The sequence below is a fragment of the Chionomys nivalis genome, chromosome 26 (assembly GCF_950005125.1).
Source record: "Chionomys nivalis chromosome 26, mChiNiv1.1, whole genome shotgun sequence".
Classification (NCBI taxonomy): domain Eukaryota; kingdom Metazoa; phylum Chordata; class Mammalia; order Rodentia; family Cricetidae; genus Chionomys; species Chionomys nivalis.
Window position 1 is genome coordinate 4,324,074 of NC_080111.1, and position 21,061 is coordinate 4,345,134.

At 46.3% G+C, this 21,061-nt stretch overlaps 1 protein-coding gene across 1 annotated transcript in view; it reads right to left on the bottom strand.

The window, feature by feature from the left end:
* Positions 1 to 663: 663 nt before the first annotated feature.
* Positions 664 to 21,061, bottom strand: part of Ccdc150 (coiled-coil domain containing 150) — a 67,752-nt gene continuing 47,354 nt past the window's right edge. Inside the window, exons 18-28 of the mRNA XM_057758300.1 lie at positions 16,363 to 16,491; positions 14,701 to 14,870; positions 13,453 to 13,546; positions 11,989 to 12,158; positions 9,079 to 9,205; positions 4,816 to 5,010; positions 4,358 to 4,426; positions 4,108 to 4,269; positions 2,708 to 2,794; positions 1,064 to 1,168; positions 664 to 816 (exon numbers count right to left, since the gene is read on the bottom strand). Of these exons, the coding sequence (XP_057614283.1) occupies positions 664 to 816; positions 1,064 to 1,168; positions 2,708 to 2,794; positions 4,108 to 4,269; positions 4,358 to 4,426; positions 4,816 to 5,010; positions 9,079 to 9,205; positions 11,989 to 12,158; positions 13,453 to 13,546; positions 14,701 to 14,870; positions 16,363 to 16,491 (1,461 nt within the window). The remainder of the gene's footprint in view (positions 817 to 1,063; positions 1,169 to 2,707; positions 2,795 to 4,107; positions 4,270 to 4,357; positions 4,427 to 4,815; positions 5,011 to 9,078; positions 9,206 to 11,988; positions 12,159 to 13,452; positions 13,547 to 14,700; positions 14,871 to 16,362; positions 16,492 to 21,061) is intronic.

The following is a 21,061-nucleotide window of genomic DNA, read 5'->3' on the forward strand; positions in this document are numbered from 1 at the left end:
TATAAATATTAAGTCTAAATTATCCAATCCCACTATTTAATATCTGAAATAACAAATATAAAGTTCAATTTGCTACTTACTAGTATAAGGAGCAGAGCAGACTCCTATAGTCATAAGCAGCCAAAGAAACTATAAATATAGTCTTTGATATGTGTTGCTTATAAGTTTTATTAAAGACATACTTCTGCGATCACCCAGAAGTATGTATGTTTAGAAGGTTCAGAAGAGTGTCTACTGTTTTTATGACTAACTTCCTTTCCAGAGAGTATCCTTGACTGGTCCAAGAGTAGGGGTGGCTACAATTAATTGATCACAATCGGTCACAGCGACTATCCTACAGAATGTCTTGAACCTCTCATTGACATAAGGCATCATATTATTTAGCGGTCATTTCACTTAACACTTTACTAAATTCTTTCTGAAAAACGGCAAATATCATATACAGCATCTACTATCATAAAACAAACTAATTTATATTTATTGCGTGGAAGGTAGGAAAAAGGACAAAAAGATGGGGTGTTTCTGCAGTAATATAAGAGTTCATAAAAGATAAAGTTCAAAATCTTGAGCGCACAACACGTTCTTACAATGTGGAAACAGGCCAGCCCCACTTGCTGGCCAGCAGAATCATGGAGGCATAACTTCTCACAGGAGGCTCCTCTGTCAAGGACAGTTCTTCCTCTCTGTGTCAGAATGATACTTCTTAGGCACGATCCCGAGGTTTTGTTTAGTCTCCCATCGATGGAGAACAGATTGGCTGGATGCAACCTCACGCCTCAGGTCGTGACTCTGTAGGGAAAAAAGATACACCCAACTCTCGTCTGCTGAGAACCAATCGTGTTCAAAGCCTGCTGCCCTCCACAATGCATTCTGCATTTAGATGGGTAGTTATCCTCTAGATGGTTTGGGAAAGGGGGAACTTCTACAAAACTTAGTCCACTGACTTCCGAACATAGTTCACATAGCCTATAGTAAGGAATGGCAAGACGATTAAGAAGGCTTCTGTAGTCAGAAATGGAGAAGGAAAACTCAAGCTCTTTCACAACAACCACGTCCACCTCACCTCTTCCCGGGGAAGCCTCTGCAGCCGGTTTTTGGTCAGCTCAAGTTGTAGGCCATCGAACCTGCATTTAAACCAGCGGTGAGCTTCTTCCAGATTAGCTGTTATCTGAACACAGAAACAGCCACAAGTTCTTTTGTGTACACATCTGGGAGGTGTATAGCTAGCAGGCGGAACACTCAGATGCTCACATGGGTTCCCTGCACTGTGTTTGTATCGTCTGCTGAGCAATCAGTAAGCTGAGGGAACATTCTCTGCGCTCTAGGATCCGCGCAGGCTCCTGCTTCCCATGCATTTTGTTGGTGCTCCCTGCAGAGCCTACTCCTAGGAAGCACTGACCAGGTACGTCTGTCAAATGCATGCTCCCGAACACTTTCTGACATGAGCAAGGCCATCTTGTGAGCACACGGTAGTGAGATAAGAGCACTGGGCTCCTTTGCTATGCTGTCATTTGACTTTCAAAAGTACAAAAATATTTTCTGGTCTGTTGGAACAACCTGGTAACAGCAACAACTTCATTCTCCAAACCCAGTCCAACCAACCCTTCCTCCAAGCGGTTTTTTTTTTCCCAGAAGTATGGAGAAAGACAGGGAAATAAATTAATTACTCCTATTGCGTGGCAAATGAGCAGGACTGACACTGAAACTTACTGAAAAATCTCTTAGAATAAGACAGTAGTGGGTTTAGCTAGTTGAATTATTTTGTAAACACAGTAATGAATTGTTCATAGAAAGTAAACACGGGCTGAGGAGCCCTTTGCTCAGTGGGTAAGGTGCTTGCTGTGTAAGAATGGGGAGCTCAGTTTGATTCCCAGAACCCACATTAGAAGAGAGTCTGGGTGCCGTGCCATGTACTTGTATTCCCAGAGCCAGGGAGGAGGAGACAAGCAGATCCCTGGGACTCGCTGGATAGCCGGCCTAGTCCAGCTGCTGAGTTCCAGTCCAATAACAGACCCTGTCCCAAAAAAAAAAAAAAAGAGTAGAAGGGACCTGAGGACACCAGGGTTGTCCTCTGGCCTCCACATGCATGCTTACACTCATACACATGCACCCCATACAGGAACATATCTGCATGTGCATACACACACTCAAAAATGAGAGGAAAGGGATGGAGCTTTGCTAAGGGCACGCAGACTCGGGTGGTCGAGAGTCCTTTTCTTTCTAATGCACTAGCTGGCGGTTGCGCTACCATCCAGGGACAAACGATAACGGACAGTTACGTCCCTGTGATACCTAGACTGTCCTTTGCATGCCATTGTAACCCCCACTGACGATTCCACCTGGGGAGGAGCAGTGGGTGAATGCCGTGGAGTAGCCAACCACTTTCTGATTGGATCCGAGGCCTGCTCTACAGAAAGAAAACTCGTGTCGGGTACACTGTAAAGCGAGCCAAGAATCTGTGGTCAGGGAACCCACAGGGTGCCGAGCAGTATGCAGCGGATCCTCAGCTTGCTGCCCTTGCCTTACGTTCAGTTTCATTGATATTCTAGTATTCGTTATCATCAGGACACAGAGTCTTCACAATAAAGATACCACTTAGTAGCCTGTTGGCCCTGTCTGCTGCCTCCCTGCTACCATGCCAACAGCAGGCTCACAGCACTCTAGGCTCCAGGGTTCTGATTTCTGTAAGGCCGCGAGTCCGGCTCACCTGTTCCGACTCCACGCTGGCTTCTTTGAGTTTGTTCTCTGTGGCTTCTTTACATTTCTTCAGGTGTCTGATAGTTTCCTCCAATTCCTGAAAACGTGAGCGATTTTAAAAAGCTTCCAACGTGCCATATAGACCCAAAATGCCTCACGTTTATAATACGGCAATTAGATCATAAAAATAAGACGGGACTCTTTTGAACTTCCTTTCATATTTTGATACAGCTTAATCTATAGTCTACCCAAAGAGTTTGATTTTGCTTTATGGATTCTGCTGAGAGAAATTAGTTAATGTCCCTGTTTCAGAATTAAGAGACCCTTTCACGGCTACTGGAAGATGGGGACACAACGATGCCTTAAAGCTGGGTTTGGTTGTTACGGTTTCTGTTAGGAATAGCTAAGATTCAACAACAAGCACATTTGTTTTTCAGAGAACAATCAAGAGCTGCAAAGCCCCTAGAGGGTTAGGGAGTCAGCTGCAAAGGCCTAGTGGCTGTATTCTGTTTATACAGTCTCTAGCTCTTCTGTAAAAGCAGACCGAGAATGAAATTATCTTCCATATTCCCAGCTACCAAGACTTCAGCATGAGATGACCTTCCAAAGGCCTTGCCCTGAATGCTGACTCTTCAGTTGGTGGCTTTACTTTGGAAGGCAGCAGAAACTTAGGAAGTGGGGGCTGGCTGGTTCCTGGGGTATTTGAAGTCCCAAGTCCCTTATTCTGTTTCCTGGCCACCGTGAGGTGGGCAGTCTCCTTCTGTACACGCTCTTGTTCGCATGATGCCCTGCCTCACCTGGGGTCCAGGGACAACAGAGCCAGGGGCTGCAGACTAAAATCTATGAAACTGCATCCTGGCACGAATCCTCCTCTATGCTGTTTTTGTCGGGTGTTCCTGTCACTAGAATGAAGGAAGTGACTGATGTTGGTCTGTTGACCTGTGTCTACTGTTGTACTGCTGCGAAGAGACACCATGACCCTAATAAAGCTCTAATAAAGGAAATATTTCATTGGTGCCGGACTACTGTCTCAGATGGCCCATTGTCACCATGGCAGGGAAACATGGCCACAAGCCAGCAGGCACGTGCTGGGGAAGGAGCTGAGAGTCTGACATCACGATCCAGAGGTCGTATGGCTCGGCTGCGGCATGAACTGGCTGGAGCCTCAGCGCCCACCCCACAGTGATGCACTTCCTCCTGCAAGGCCCAGCCTACCCCAGTGAGGCCACACCTCCTAACAGTGCAAGTCCTACGGGCCAAGTATTCAAACACATGATACCCGTTCAGACCACCACGACATCTAAATTTTCTGGTTTTATAGAAAGTCTAGGAAAATCCAAGTGCCACTTCACCGGATTGAGGCGCACATACTTGCTAATAACTGTTGAGAGGAACCTGAAGAGTCTTTACCTCACACCGATGCTCTAGCTCCTGCCTCAATTTCCGCTCGGCCACTAGTCTGAGCCCCTGCTGCTTATTCTGGGCTGAGGTTTCATACTGGCTTTTGGCCAACAGCTCCATCTCTTTCTGCAGGGTGTTCATTTCGGAGACAAATCTCTGGATACTCAGTGACTAGCAGGGGACAGGAAGGGACACGCGGTGAAAACCAGTTAGACTCTCACCTCAGCAGTCAACAGAGGCTTGGGGAATCGTATTTTACCTGTTCGTAGTTCTTTTTCTGATATTGATCCTTAATTATCTCCATTTGCCTCAATTCTGTTTCTATTTGCTGAAAGTAAATGATCAAATAACATAAAAAAAAAAAATAGTGACCAGTAGGCTAGCTTTAGCTTTTAGGCTGACTGAGTTCTAAGTTTCTGTTTCTGCTGGGCTCTATTTCCTACCTACCCACCGACCCCACAAGAGTCAAGATGGACAGTCTTCTTTATACGGTCTGTACATGAGGACAGCCCACCTTGGGAAAGATGGGCGGGGAGAAAGACACACCACACAAGCACCATGAGACCCACATTTACACAGCGGCGTCTCCCCCAAAGCAGAGATGGTCCCACAGAAGTCGCCTGCCCACCTCCCAGAGAACAATGTCCCAGATCCTGCAGCCACTGGACCCTCCCAGCCCACTTAGGTAGCGAGGAGAGGCCTGGCGCCTCATACAACCTTCATCCTCTCTATATTCTGTGCATTGTTTGCCTTGGCCGACAAATGCAGTTTGATTTGGGCCTTCTGATTCTTCAGTTTCTCCTTGTCACTGGCCACTACTTTCTCCAGCTCTGTGAGCTTCTGCCGTAGCTCTCGGTTTGTGCGGGACACTTCCACTGACCTGAAGTTGGCTTCGTCAAGAGCTTTCTTCATCTGTGAAGACAAAAGAACAAAAGAGCAGGAACTCCTCTTACCTACTGGTCGGCCGGAGAGGCTGCACTGTGCCCCTACATTTACACAGGAGACTGAGGGCTGGGGAGACGTCAGCAGGTGCGTCAGCAGGTAAGAGCACCGGACCTCTTGCCGAGGTCCTGGATCCCATTCTCAGCACCCACATGGTGGCTCACAGCCATCTGTAACTCCGTTCCAGGGCACCTGATGCCTTCTTCTGACCTCCGAAGGTACCAGGCGGGTACACAGAATACAGACCTACATGTAGGCAAAAGACTTATACATATTAAAATCTAACTAAGAACATGCTAGAATGCACGATGTCTGATTACTAGATTTATGGAGTAACAAGATGAGCCATTTTCACCATTTTCACATTTGAGAGTAAACCACTCTTTAGACTAGAGTATGTGAAGGTGCAGTCATGAGCTGCACTTGCTGAGCAAGGCTGCAGAGAGACCCAAGTTCCTGTCTCAGGTTCATCACCTGTGAGTTAGTGGGTCTGTGTAATTAACGTCCTCAAGCCTCAGGTTCATCAGCGGAAAAAGGAGCAATCAGCCTACTTCAGGGGATACAGTAGAGCTAAGTAAAGCAAAGTAAGAAAACAGAACCCAGTTGTTCTAGAATATTACTTTAAGACGTGTTACATTTGCTTATGCCATGGACATTTGTTTAATGATGCAAAGATGTGTTGCATTCTTTTATGTTGCATATGTTTAACTCTGTGAAGCTGTGTCACTTTGCCTGCCTAAAACACCTGCTTGGCCTAATAAAGAGCTGATAAGAAGGCAGGAGAAAGAAAGAGGCGGGGCTGGCAGGCAGAGAATAAATAGGGAGGAATCCGTGAGAAGATGGAGGAACAAGGAAAGGAGGAAGACAACACCAGGGACCAGCCATCCAGCTACACGGCAAGCCATGGAGTAAGTAGTAAAGAGAGATATATAGAAGGAGAGAAAGGTAAAAGCCCAGGGGCAAAAGATAGACAGGTTAAGTTAAGAAAAGCTGGCAAAAAACAAGCCAAGCTAAGGCCAGGCATTCATAAGTAAGAATAGGCCCCTGAGCCGGGCGATGGTGGCGCACGCCTTTAATCCCAGCACTCGGGAGGCAGAGGCAGGCGGATCTCTGTGAGTTCGAGACCAGCCTGGTCTACAGAGCTAGTTCCAGGACAGGCTCCAAAGCCACAGAGAAACCCTGTCTCGAAAAAACCAAAAAAAAAAAAAAAAAAAAAAAAAAAAAAAAAGAATAGGCCCCTGTGTGTTTATTTGGGAGTTAAGGGGCGGACCCCCCCAAGAGCGAAGATTAAGAGCCAAGAGAATAAAAAGCAACCAGCAACACCCAGTGCAAGTCACTGCTCAGTGATTACTACCGCCATCTTGTGGCCCCTGGCTGAAGAAACAACAGTAAATTCAGAGTTGCCTGCACTTGGCAGGTGTTCGCTGCTACTGCAAGCATTTGGTGGCGCTGCTTCTCGTTCCAAAAGAACTTTAATAATTTTGTCTCATGGAAAAGTAGTATCATGATGACTGATCCTACACTGTCCTGGTTCTCATAATGTTTAAATTCCCACAACTGGAGTTTTAAAGCGGTGGCTGACGGGGAATGAGCAGAGGGCCGGCAGTGCAAGGCCGGGAGGTGTCTGACAATACGTGCAGTCCATGCTTTCCGTCCCCGCTCCTGCCACAGTTCCGTCTGTAGACCTTATGGTCCAGCACACTCTTCGGCTGCCACCACTAACCATCAATGACGCACTCCACTGCTTCTCAAGGAAGACAGACCCCAGGTCTAGCTATGTCTGGCCACATGGCACAGATACTTTCCAATTTAATTCTTTCAACAAACCTAAAAAGTAGTTGTGATGACCTTGATGTATGACAGAGGAAACGGATTCACAAGTCAAGCCACTTAGAGACAATGGATACGTAGCTAAGACAGGCAGGGCTGGGACTCAGCAATGCTCTGAGTTCACATCTGTGCACTGCCCTCAACGCACACTTGTTGACTGAGGTTTCTGTCCTGCCTGGTCCAACAGCCATTCAGTACCAAAGAAATACACTGAGGTCTACATTAATTATAAGCTGGTTGGCCTAGTAGCTCAGGCTTCTTATTAATAAATTCTTATAACTTATATCAGCCCATAATTCTTTTCTGTATGCCATGTGGCTTGGTACCTTTTATGACAAGGCAGTCACATCTTGCTTCCTCTGTGTCTGGCTTCCTTTCTGTCTGGGTGACGATTGCAGACTGAAATTTCCCTCTTCCCAGAATTCTCACTGCCCGGCCTCTACTTCCTGCCTGGTTGCCCTGCTTATGCTTCCTGCCTGGCTACTGGCCAATCAGTGTTTGTTTAAAATACAAGTGACAGGGCACAGACCACGGTCCCTCTCTGCTGCCAGGTTCCCTCACACGCTCACCATTGTCACAGATGCTTCCTCTAGGGTTTCGGGGCTTTACATTTCGGTTTATTTACGTGTCTGAGTGTTTTACCTGCCTGTGTGTATGCATACCACATGTGCCTCATTTCCAGTAAGGTCAGAGAGGGCACTGGATGCCCTGAAACGGGAATTATGGGGAAGCGATGAGCCGTATGGGTACCAGGCTCCCATTTCTGGTGCTCTGCAAGCCCAACAAGTGCTCCTACCGTCTGAGCCACCTCTTCAGCCCCAGGTTTCAGTTTTCTATGTGTTCTGAGCTAATCAACGGTTTATTTTTACAGTTAGAACACCAATTCATTTCCCATAGAAGTTGTTTTTTAATAACATATTTAACATATTTACACATTGGTTTGCAGGTAACATAAGTTTTATAAATATCACTAGTTGAAGTTAACTTGTTAACTGTATCTGTCAATTACAATTATTAAATGTATCAAATGTGGTAAAACACAATTCACCTCAAGTCTCATGTGTGTTTACAACTTTTTAGTAGTCTTTATCATTGAAGACAATTTTTAAATTTAAACTCATTTTGACCATATTCTTCTCCTCACCAAGTCATTCCAGACCCTCTCCTCCCTACCCATTCAACTTTAAATGCTTCCTCAGTACACAAATAAAGCTCCAACACAACAACAGAACCCCTCAAAACCAAGAAAACAAAATAAAACCACACCAAAAATAACAAAACACCAAGCTGTAAGCAAATAAAGCACACAACAAACTTATACCTTCTTCCCATCCATGCTCAGAACACGGCCGTTAATGCATTTGATCCTCTATTAAAATAGCCTTTGATTAACTGCTTCCTTGTCCAGCAGAACTGTTTGACTTGGCCCTGGTCATCAGCAGGTATTATGCTTTTCTCTGCCCCCATCTAATTCTTCTTATTCTCCCCCACTTCCTCCTGTTATGACACTACTGACCATTGCTCCCAGAGTGCTCAGGTTCCACCTGACAGTCCGTATCCAGTGGCCTAGAAGGCAAGAGGCAAGGCCATGGGGTCTGGCAGCCCATCAAAGACAACTTGCCATCCCCTGATTTCCATTGCTGTAGCTCAGCTTTGCCCAGGCTTGGATGAAAGGGCCTAGCCCGCATCTCTGTGAGGCCCAGAGCCACGTGTTCACTGTTCGCTGCCTTCCGGCCCTCAACCAGCCTAGAATACACTTTCTCCTACTTTGAATTCCTTCAGGGCTGTCCACTGCCCGCAGTTACCCAAGGAAAGCTCTGGTGTCACTATTTTCTCACGCCCAGAATGGCAATCACAACTCAACACGCGTCACGCAAATAACATGTGTATGTCCATTATAGCTGTTGTTTGCTTTACACAAGGTCGAGGCTGGCCTTGAACTCGATTTGTAGTTGAAGATAACCTTGAACTTCTGACTCTCCTATCTTTGGTTCCCAGTGTTGGGGTTGCAAGTGTGTACCACAGTGACTGGATTGTGTGCAGCTTGAGCAAGCATCCTACAGACTACGCTGCATCCCCAGCCCTCGCGCTGCTACTGTGTGCGCCCCTCTGGAGATACCCAATGGCTGGGAGGCACAGGGACCGACCGACCGCTACAGGCACTGCCCTGGCTCCACGGGCCACCCTCCTCGGAGCTGCGCTCCTCACCTCAGAAAGCTCCCTCTGCGCGGCTTTCCTGGCAGTCTCCCTCTCCGCGTGAAACTGCTTTCTCAGGGCTTCAATGCGCTCAGCACGCAACTCTGCTTCTACTTTGGCCTCCTCCGCCATCCGCTCTCTGTTTTGAAGGAAACATGATAAATTCATTTTCAAAATCATCGTCAGAGTCACGAAAGGTTTTCAGGGGAATGTGCAACTCTCTCACAGATGTGTGATTTACAAAAGAGCAGTGTGCCACCTCAACCTCTCCAGCAGCCGCTCAGAACCAAGAGAAAGGGGTGCGATTACCTATGGTGTGAAACCAAACCACAGGATGGAGGGATTCAGCCCAAAGTGGGAAAACATTCATAAAAACAGCAGAGGGTACAGTCAGAATGAGAGGATTTCTCTCTTGTGTCATGTCTGATATCAGCCATCTACTCTCTGGGCCAGCAGTTCTCAACCCTCCTAAGGCTGCGACCTTTAACACAGCTCCTCATGTCGTGCTGGCCCCAAGCGTGAAATTAGTTTCACTGCTACTTCATAACCACACGCCGCTCACGAGAAGGTCAGAGGGCAGTTTACAAGGCGTCTGTCTCGTCTGCTACCATGTCTGAACTCCGGCTGTCAAGCTTGGCAGTGAGACTCTTGACCTGTTGCGTCAGCTCATCTGTCCTCATCTTAATTTTAATGTCATTATTCCTCCAGGTTCCCATTTCTGCTGACACTTATGTAGATATGAGCATCAGTGCTTTTCTTCTTATTGTAGAAGGAACCTTCAATGTGACATCTGTTCAAACAGAGGCTTGCACACATGGGGCAGTGCCGTTAACTAAGGGCCTCACGGAATAAACGTCTTTAGGACTTATGTGACCCTTTTCTTGTTTTTTTCATCCACTGCTGGTTCCTGAAACAGTTTTCTGGTTTCATGGAAATATTCTCATCTCAAATTCTGCGACAACCCTTCCGCTCTGGAATCTCTCAGGGTCCAGTGGGCTGCTTCTCTACTCTCTGATCAGGCTAGACCCGGGAAGGAGAGCAGCAGAAGCTCTTCTTCACACACAGCCCTGAGCCTCCATCCTCAGTGTCCTCCTGCCTGCCTCTCCTCACCAGCTGAGTTTGTTTCCTGATGATCAGGAATTTTCCAGATCTAGAAGATTCTTATTCTGTGTAATCTTCTAAGATACTGAAATGGGCCACCTGAGGATGCTCAGCAGACAGCAGCTGCTAGTTCAATGGCTCCTGCTCTGGCCTCGTCCTTCCCAGTGCAGTGGCCGCCGCTGGCCTCCACTCTACCTCTTCTGTCCCACGAGGACAGGGCACTTCAGCACGTTAACTCTCTTTGTCTCATGGAGATGGGTTCCAACTGTGACCTGCTCTCGGAGCTCACCTGCGCTTACACATCTCAGAATTCTATCTCAGAACCAATGTGTCTACACAGCCTCCTACAGTCGATGTCCTTCCTAAGCGTGTACACAGATCGGCACACATTTGCACCCATTCAGGAGGGTGGCAAGTCTCAGGCGAGGTGCATTCTTTGGGGGGACTGTAAGTGGGGGGTAGGGACACATCTGGAAGCAGACACTGCAAGGCCTGTGAGTCTCCCGACTCCTTCCCTGTCATTGACCTTGCAATAATCATTTTAGCAAAAGTGAGAGGGATTAGGCTTATCTTCTTAAATTGAACATAGATTTTTTTCATATGATTTACTCTGGTTATGGTTCCCCTCCCTCATTTCCCTCTAGATCACCCCACTGCCCCACTCACCCAAATCTACGTCCTCTCTTGCTTTCTCTTATTGGAAAACAAACAGGAAGAAAATAATTGTAAAATAAGATAGAATCAAAGCAGACAGGCCTGACTAGGACGAAACAAACAAATGGGTAGAAGACCACCGTGCCCGCAGCATTCCAGGGCATTCGGGATGGCGATGACCCAATAGGTAAACAGACAACTTCTCTGACTTTGACGGCTTTTTAGATGATTCCGCCGGCCACTATACACAGTGTTACTTTACCCAGTACTGCACAGCCTTGTGGCAGTAACATCTGACCAGAAAATCAGCTTTGCACAGATTTCGTGTATGGCAAACACCTGCTTTAGTTTCTGCCCTGACCCTGCACTGACGCGTAAATCAGCGACAGGAATGAGGTTCTATATGTGTTTCTCTACGCAGAAACGCCCATAGAATGCTGTTAGTGTCCAAACTATATTTACCAACATACTGTCTGTAACAAAACTTGTGTGGTTTGATAGAACCAATTTCAGGCAAAAATTAACACAACGGGTTATCATCTGCTTAGATGGAGTCATTCCACTCCTGGACGGGGAGATCCACGCAGACTACCGTGATTCCTTGTATTAGTTATTTTGGTTTCCTTGATTTTTATTTATGTGTGTGTGTCTGCACACACACATACATCAGAGGACAACTCCTGGGAGCTGGTTCTTCCCTTTAGCCTCGCAGGACTGAGGCTCGATCTCAGGACGGCAGGCCCACACAAGTGCTGCACCCACTGAGCCATCTCCAGCCCTTACTTTGGTTTTTTTGAGACAGGATCTTGCTATATAGCCCAGGCTGGCTTCAAGCCCATGACCCTCCTGCCTCAGCCTTCGAAGTGCTGGGACTATCAGTGTGAGCCTCCCTCCTCACCTGGCTCAGATAATGCTCTAAAAGGATGGCTTGCGCTTGGCAGACACACGTGAGTGTCCCCTACAGGAGTCATAAGGAATCGGCTTGATGCGTGAGGAAGAACTGGAAAGGAGACCCACCCAGGCATGCTCCGGCTGGCTATTACCTGCTGCTGCTCAGTTATGCCTGCTTCTCACCACGGAAGAAAAAGGGCTTCACCATTATCTAACGAAGCCACCTACTCCTCCAGAGGCCCTTCCCCGACTGCACTGTGAATATACAGCCCTTACTTGAAGGCTTCTAGGTTCTGCCGCTCGAGTTCTTTGCTTTCCAGTTTTTCCTGGGTGTGATCGAGCTTAGACTGCAGGTGGCCGTTTGTCTGGAGGGCTTGCTCCAGGCTCATGGCCAGTTTCCTGTTGTCCTCTCTAGTTACATCCAGAGACTTCTGCAGCGGCTCCATCTGGAAGGGAGAAGAGCACCCGTCAGTTCAACAGTCTTCGTTGCTGACACTCTCTAAGTGCCATGGCAATAACCAGCTGGAACTAGAAACCAATACTCTAGGTAAAATATATAATATACACACACAACTTACAATGGACATTGCTTAAAAACCTCTAGGAAGGCAACTCCATTGGAGATCAAAGAGTACTGAAAAATGGAGCTAACTTACATTGTCTCGATTTTCTTTTTTTATCTAATTTTTTTTTTATTTTTATTGAGCTCTACATTTTTCTCTGCTCCCCTCCCTGCCTCTCCCATCTCCCCTCCAGTCCTCCCCAAAGGTCCCCATGCTCCCAATATACTCAGGAGATCTTGTCTTTTTCTACTTTATACTTCCCATGTAGATTAGATCTATGTAAGTCTCTCTTAGTGTCCTCATTGTTGTCTAAATTCTCTGGGATTATGATTTGTAGGCTGGCTTTCTTTGCTTTATGATTTAAAACCACCAATGAGTGGATACATGTGATAATTGTCTTTCTGGGTCTGGGTTACCTCACTCAAAATAATGTTTTCTAGCTCCATCCATTTTCCTGCAAAATTCAAGATGTTATTATTTTTTTCTGCTGTGTAGTACTCCATTTTCCCTATCCATTCTTCGGTCGAGGGGCGTTTAGGTTGTTTCCAGGTTCTGGCTATGCACTGTCTGGATTTTCAAGAGTTTAACCAGTTAAACTGTTCTCTTTCTGATTCCATCACCTTCTCGTCTCATCTCCAGGAGATTAAGACTGGCAACTATGCCTTGTGTCTTCTTCCCAAACCAGCTACTTAAGGACTGCTGGGATGGCTCAGCAGAAGACATCTGCCACCCAGCTAGTGCCTAAGAGAGCATATGACCTCTGCACACGGCACAGGTGCACTGGCCTCCAAATCAGCAAACGTTAAAAGCTTGTTCACGTCTGTTATATAGAAGCATGGATGGCTACACGGATATACACTTAGTGGTGCACTTGTGTGCATGTCTGCTCACTAATGGTGTCAGCAGCTAGCTGTGAGGTTATAGGTCGTTTTCAAAGGCACTGAACTCCTAAAATAACCTGTGCATTGAAAAATGAGAAGAATGTAGACAATGTGAGAGAAAAAGTCAGTCAAACCGCTGAGTTATTACCTACTTCCTATTCATAAGTATGTCACTGTCTCAGACTCTTAATTGGATGAGAAGGAACTTTCTCTGTTTTGTTTCAGTTTTCTAAAATAGCAATGTCACAATAAAGCTGAGCAGATGGGCGTGGCCAGCTCTGACGGCTGTCCGCTACCTCGCTGCTGTGCTGGGCCTCCACAATCAGCATCCGGGCCTGCCACTGGTCCACTTCGGCTTCAAGCTTCTGTACTCTTTGTTGATTAAGAGACCTCAAAGTAGAAAGCATAGGAAACAACTGTAAAGAAGGGGACAGGGACGACGACAGCACCCGCGAGCACAGGGCACCTTTCTCTCGGAAGTTCAGACTGCATTAGTAGTAGCAGCTACGCCTGCTCAAAATATCAGCGTAGAAAAATAACAGTGGCAGCTTCAGCTTCTGAGCAAGAAAGAAAGGCTCACTAGGCTTAAAGATCCTGTCCCATGTGCACTCAATCAGCCTCACTCATTGGGCAATGAGTCCACATTTCTGACTGACTCCTGGGATGGCAATTCAGTATATTACTTTACTGGGTGGGTAAGAGTTGGCCTCTGCTGAAACTTTTGCTTCTAAATATAACAGCTACTTTTAAATGTATTGAGACAAGTAAACAATATTTTATATGCTATTCTCTTGCCCGCTTTAGAATTTAAGGTCATATACTGAAACTCATATAATATGCAAACATAACAAGCCCAGCGAAGAAAACACAATTCACTTGTTTCCTCGTAACGCAGAAGCCATATAAAGCAGTAAAATACATAATACATCCAAGAGGCACTATCCGCCTCAGACCATTTTTCCTCAGCACAAAAGAAATATTAAATGCAATTTTTAACTATTGGTTTTCATTTTATGTAATTTTGAAACGTTGAATCAAGTTCACCAATAAAGCACAGCTAGAAGTAATTCTCAGGATGAGTAACCTAAAATAATTATTAACTTTGAAATAAGACAGTAATGAATGAATAATAAGCTGTTTAGCTTCGAGTTTGAGTGTGCATGTGCGTGTGCGTGTGTGTGTGTGTGTGGCGAGGGACCGAGTGTGGGTCTAGCACACACTCCACAAGTGTCTACCCCGTGAGGCTGATCTCTACATCTCCAGATTCAGTTATCGTGACAGTTGATGTTCTGTAGAGCCAAGGTCAGAATGAGGCTTAAACGAAGCGGAGAGCAGCAATGCTAAGAAAGTCCGCGAAGCGCAAGGACACATATTCCTTCATGCCACTCTGAGATGGGTGACTCGGACGTTCTAGGAAGCTTTAGCCTGCAGGGTTAGCCCCTAGCCTGCTGGTTCTTTAGACACCATTTAACAGTTTTCAAGGTGAATGATACTCAAGAGGTTTCACATCCTTCCTAGTCACGGCGGAAACATAAACGTGGTACCTTTCCTTCTTGAGGCCGGCGATCTCCGAATCCCTCCGCCCGAGCTCGATCTGGACCTTCTCCAGCGCTCCCTGCATCTTGCTGTGAGAAGCCAGCACGTTCTCCAGCATGATGGTCACTTTGCAGTTGTCTTCTTTGGCCTCTGCTAACTGCCGCTGAAAGTTCCCCACCTGAGAAAAAACGGAATGGGATAGAATAGGGGAGATGATATTACACGCTTGCTTCTTAAGTCTTTCAGAAAGAAAGCAGCAGATCCTACAGTCTGTGGGAAATGTGGTCACCCCCTGACTACGGCTGCAGCACAGCCTACAATTCAATGGACTTCTTATGCGGAAGTGATCTTGGGCAAGTCTGCTCAGCTGTCTTCTGAAGGGCTCAGGAAAGGGGCGCTCATCTGAGGTGATCTGAGGGTAGAGACTGGGAGAGAAAGTGGGAACGCTAAAGGATGATAGGACCCACAGGTCCCGCTCTCCAAGGGCATATAACACTTATCGCCGGCTGTCAAGAAGCTTGAGACCGGCTGGCAAAATGGTTTAGAGTATAAAGCGCTGGCTACTAAGCCTGGTGACCTGAGTTCCCTCTCTGGTCATGGAAGGGGAGAGCTGATTTCTGCAATTGCCCTCTGACCTTCACAGTGCATTCACACACAGCCACATGGAGATAAATATAATATATTATGTATATAATATGTGTGTGTATCTGAAATGTGGATAGAAGACATAAAAGGACACACATACACAATGGAATATTATTCACACATAAGAATAATAATTTTGTCATTTGTAGTAACACGGATAGAAGTGGCAGACATTAGATTGGATTTAAATAACTCAGACATAGAAAGGTATCTATTATACATGCTTACTGAAATGTGGAAGCAAAAATCTGACCTCAGAGAAGCAGAAAATAGTGGTTGATGGAGCCCGGGAAAGGTGGCGGAGGACAGACAGAGGGTGGTTAGCCAGGACAGAGAGGCTACTGGACAGGAGGACCCCTAATGCTTCTTAATGTGAAGGAAGACAAGCTGTCTGCCAAGAACTGTTGACTGTGTCGCTAGGCAGGAGTCCACCGAGAGTTCCTGACACAAGGAAGGATAAGCACTCGAGGTGACAGGCATGTTGCATATCCTGGCATGGTTGTTTCAATACAGATGTATGAAAATGTCATATACTAACTATCCTAAATACACAAAATTACAATGTGAGAATGAGAAAAGTGAATGGGAGATGACCTCTGCGAAGTCACACGGGAGCACGGGCCTGTCAAGGATCACAGGGATGCCACACCACACTAAACACAAAGAGGAGGCTGGGGAGGAAGGCATCTGCCTATAATCGAGCCCCGGGGTCAGGGATGAGAGGAACTAAGACAGGGTAGACAGCCTCAGGCCAGGCTGGGCTACATGGTCAGACCCTGCAAATTAAAAATCCAAATAAATTAGCTAAGTAAAAGCCCAACAGAAAGAAGGTGATGACTACCAAAAGCAGGCAGGATTTAATAGAAAACAATCAGTTTTTCTTGTAGTCAAAGTGCATCGTTATGGGAAAAATTAAAACTATTTCAGCCCTTCGCTGATGACAGCCCCCCTTTCACGGGGGGAAAGGAAGTTGGGGGGGTGGCTTGTCAGGTCTCTCCCGGTCCCCGTCAGAGACGACGCCTTGCCTTCTTGCTCTCCCTGTCCTCCAGAGCCTCCAGGTCCCCTCTCAGCTTCTGGCTCTCCTTCAGGGCAGCATCTCGACACGTCACAGCCTGGGCCAGCTCTTCCTCATTTTTCCCAAGAACAGATTTCATCTTGGAAGGGAAAAAAAGAGATAAGGCATAACTTTCTAAAACACGACACATTACTGAATGTAATAAGGCACAGAAATTCAGAGACAAACCGTGAATAATTAAGTATGCGTATCCACTTGAATAAATAACTGCACATGGGCTTATTTCCGGAACAGTTCAGTGAAAACACAGACACACATAGTAAGACCACGGAGCTGAAAGTTTTACTTTTGGAAACGCTAACATTTCCAGGCGAAGACACACATGAGAAGCTGCTTCAGTGAGTCTGGGCAAAGGAGAAGAGTCGGGACAGCAGAGGTAAAGATTGGAAGAGGAGGGGACAACAGAAAAGGAGCAAGCAGCACAGGCCTTCAGCCCGGCCCCCTTATGAGCACAGCGGAATCAGAAGCAGCAGCCCTGAACCCTAAGCACCCTAAGCACGGGAGGGACAAGCCTCTGACCCACTGGACCACCTGGAGAGACAGTGACCGCCTCTGTGTTCCTGCTCCCTCTCAGAGCACAGTCTAAGACGGGAGCTGCTGGAGGGTGCAGCAGACAGGAGTGAGCTCACTTTGTTCATTATAGCTCGCTGCTACTTGTTTATGTGTCTCTATGGGAAAGCATGCTTTTGACGCGTGTGGCTGACTCACGAGATTCTCAACCCTCGGAGTATAAATTGTCTGATGCTGACTTAAGTTGGCTATTCCATGAGACTTAAGTCTGTCTCATTCTTAGGCCATGCTCTCTCAGCTTCCAGGCACCAACTAGATTGGTAACAGTTCGTCAAAGCTCAGTGTTCTGGCTATGTGCCATTTAGAGAGGGAAACTATTGGTTAACACTGTGCTACTCCCTCCCTTCGGGGCCCAATAAAAGGACCAATCAGAAGTCAAGAAACCTGGAGAGGAGTTTAAGTAACAGGAGGCTCCACTTGGGCAGTGAAGGGTCCAGTGAAGGGTGCAGGGACCTCAGGCCATCACCTGAGGATAAAGGAGGAGTCTCAGCCCTGAACTTGGTATCAAGGGGGTCCGTCCTCTGGAGTCATTTGTTTGAGTTGGGGTCTACTGTTGGGAGCACTGCCTGCTCCCGAGCTCAGTGGGGTTCTGCGCTTCTTCGGCCTCACCCCTCGAGCCGGGGGTGACCCTAAGTAGGGCTTCAGAAGCACAAGAGTGGTCCCTGTGCAGACCTCAGTGCTTGGTTTGCTTGCCGCACCCTGCAACATACTCAGCGGCCGGCCTTTGGCTGCAGCAGTAGCTACCCACGGACAGATGAACTCAGGAGTCTGTGGCGTTGAGGGAAATCTGCTGGGACTGGACTCAAAGAGAACGGTGGTCGGCATAGGCTCTGAAACGCAGGGGAAGTGAGGACAACTCTGTCTGATGATCAGCCTAACTGATCCCGGTTCAACACTGCCCTAAGCGGTAGGAGAACCAGACTTCAACTGGCAGACAGTTCTAGAGGAGCCATTAAGAAGTTGTTTCAATACCTCATCTTTCTAACATGTGTATCCCTATTCAAAGAAGTGTTTTAGTAGTGTTTTCCACTTTGTTTTGTTTTAAAAAATATTTATCATTTTATTATTATTATTATTGTGTGTGTGTGACAGGCAATGTGTGCTGTGTGGCTGTGTGTCACAGCACACGTGTAGAGGTCGAGAGGACATCTTGATTGAGGCCATTTTCTCCTTTCATCTTTGCGAGGGTCATCAGGCTTGCGTGGCAAGTGCCTTTAATACGAAGCCATCTTCTCCATTCCGTTCATTCATCACTTCTACTTTTAGCACCCATTTTCACTTTATAGCGTACTCGCGATAACTTTGCCATTTCCACGGTTACTGCTATTGTATCAATTTTCAGTGTAGTGTTTGGTTTTGAGTTGCTTTGTATAGTGAGTGTTACTCTGAGTGTTGCTGGGAACTGAGAGTCAGGTTGGTTACTAAGAAGAGTCTCAAATGAAACAGAAACAGGCATTCAATCTTAAGACGCAGAAACGGCAACACAAAAATACAAGAAATATGTAAAAGGAGCAAGACACCTCCAAAGACCATGGCTCATCAGTTAGTGCGTCCTAAGAGACTGACATGGTTCAGATGCCAAACTAAGAACCCCAGATTCTACTTAAAAAACGATAATGGCTTCAAAGAAAAACACAAGCACGTGAACGAAATAAGGGAACTGATTCAGAACATAGATTTAACATGGTTGAGAAATATAGCAAGGAAATTGATATTTGAAAAAAGAAGAAAAAGAACAGAATGTTAGAAAAGAAAAACTCAAAAACCACCAAAGAAAGCATAAGGCATAGAGTTGATCACACAATTGAAAGAATATTAGTGGACTGGAGAGAGAACTCTCACATCTTAATTTAACACATCTCTATTAATCTGTGTATTACCACGAGGTAAAGTTCCAGCATCTGTCTGTGGGGGAGGGGGAGCTACATGGTATCTCCCTGACTCTGCCTTTTTTCTCCCAGCATTCAGTATAGTTTTCCGGGTCTAGCTCTGCTCTACCCTATCACAGGCCCCAAACAGCTTCTTTATTAACCAATGGTATTCACAGCACACAGAGGGGAATCCCACATCACGAGGGGGTGAGGTAGAGAATAACACAGGAAGATGCTTGACGGCCTCCTCTGGCTTCTGCACGTGCATACATGGGCACGCATATGTTCTCACACGCATGTGCGCACACACACATACTATACCACACATGTAACATACATGACAACAAACAGAAGAAAGGAGAGTAGTGGTGGAAGGCGAGGAAACACCGCATGAGCACAGCTTTCAAGAGAGCTTGAAGGTGATCACGAGATCAGATGTAGGAATCTAGTGGGTTAAAAGAAGGAGCTGGAGTAAAAACTAGTAGCACAGAAAATCTATTTAAAAATTCTAGCTGATCCAGTGGAGGTCACGGGGTACACCAACCACAGAGCCGGGCAGGCCCCATGTCCAGGGGGAGCTGCTCAACACAAGATTAACCATATGGGGTTTTTTGATTCATTCAGCTTTGTTTTGAGATTTTTTTTTTGTCTTATGGGATTTTTTTTAATGTTCATTTTTTTTGAATTTTTTTTAAAGCTAGAAAGAATGTAAAATTGAGTAGATATGGCAGTGTGGAGGATCTGGAAGAGGTTGAAAAAGAGTAAAAACATGATTAAAATATATTGTATGAAATAAAATTCCAATTAAGAAAGGAAAAAGGCATTTTGGGATTTCCCCCAAACTAAAGATAATAAAAATAGAAATTACAGCTGCTGTTCCAAATCTAGGGAAACAATGAATATCCAAGCACAAATAGAGCCAGGCAGGAAAGCCGTTAGGGTCCAGCCCCAAGACCCTCTCAGGGCTCAGAAAGGAAGCATCAGCAAGCAAAGAAACTTAGGGTTTCTGAGGGTGAATGAGTCTCTCATTACGTGATTTACCAAATCAGTCTCTTTGTTCTTCTCCCATTCCGCAAAGTTTCCAGTTTACACACACACACACACACACACACACACACACACACACACACACACAGCAATCCTCTGGCAACAGCAAGGTTCCAAGGCTTGAAGTTCTCAGGGCCATAAAACAGGTGAGCGAGCTGCACAAGGCAGCACCGTCAGCCTACTTTAGGGCTCAAGAGGGGCCTGGCTTCCACTCTAAGAGGCGAAAAGGTCAATTGAAAGAGCTTTAAATTCTAAGAAGGAAAGAGAGGGGGGATTCATGTGCCACATTGCTTGATGCTGTTAATCAGACTAGAAGTGTGTGATTGATAAATGGAAGAGAGGGAAGGAGTGCAGTGATTGGCACTCTCTTGGCTCCTGGAGTTGTGGCACCTGGGAACAGATTCAGGGTAGCCATGGCAATCAGTAAACTGCAGAAGGAGTTGCAAGGAGCCTGTCTGCTTTAGCATTGTTTTCAAAAGTTAGCTGGCTAGAGGGGACCTCTCAGATCTAAGATCACATCTTTCACCCTAAGTGGTTGGAAGCCAGGGAAATCTACGGTTATATAGCACAAAACTGGGGGCCTGACAGTTTCCAGCTGCCTGGGCCAAATGGTGGCTTTTGCTTCCATGGCGTCCTTGGGAAAGGATTACCTTTCTCTGGAGATGGTTAAACCATCAAAAGCTTTCTTCTGTTATCTCTCAGAGTTAAGACACAGATAGCTCATTTCCTAGACTAATGCCTTATATTGATAAACCAAGGTGGGAGTCAGTGCAGGGTGTTCAGAGCACGGTTAACTGAGGCCGCACTTTCCCGTATCAGCTGTGGGTGAACTCAGGACTCCCCGTCCTTATCTGTGAGGCCATGAATCAGCAGACACAGCTATGCCATTTTTTTTCCTCCTATCGCCTATCTGTGCAGGTTTCAAATGCAATCTATTTGCAAGACTCCTCTTATGGCCAAATGTCTTGTCATAAAGATAACTACGGGGAGCTGGCTTCTAAGTTTCTCTCAGGGAAGGGAGCAGAGATTTGACTGTGTGACTAACTTTCTCACTGGGGTCCCACAGTGTGGAAAAAGGCTCCCAATATAGCAGTACACGGGGGAAGCTGTGCCCAATAATGAACACAGTGCTCAAGCTTTTGGGATGCGCCCCACTGTGGA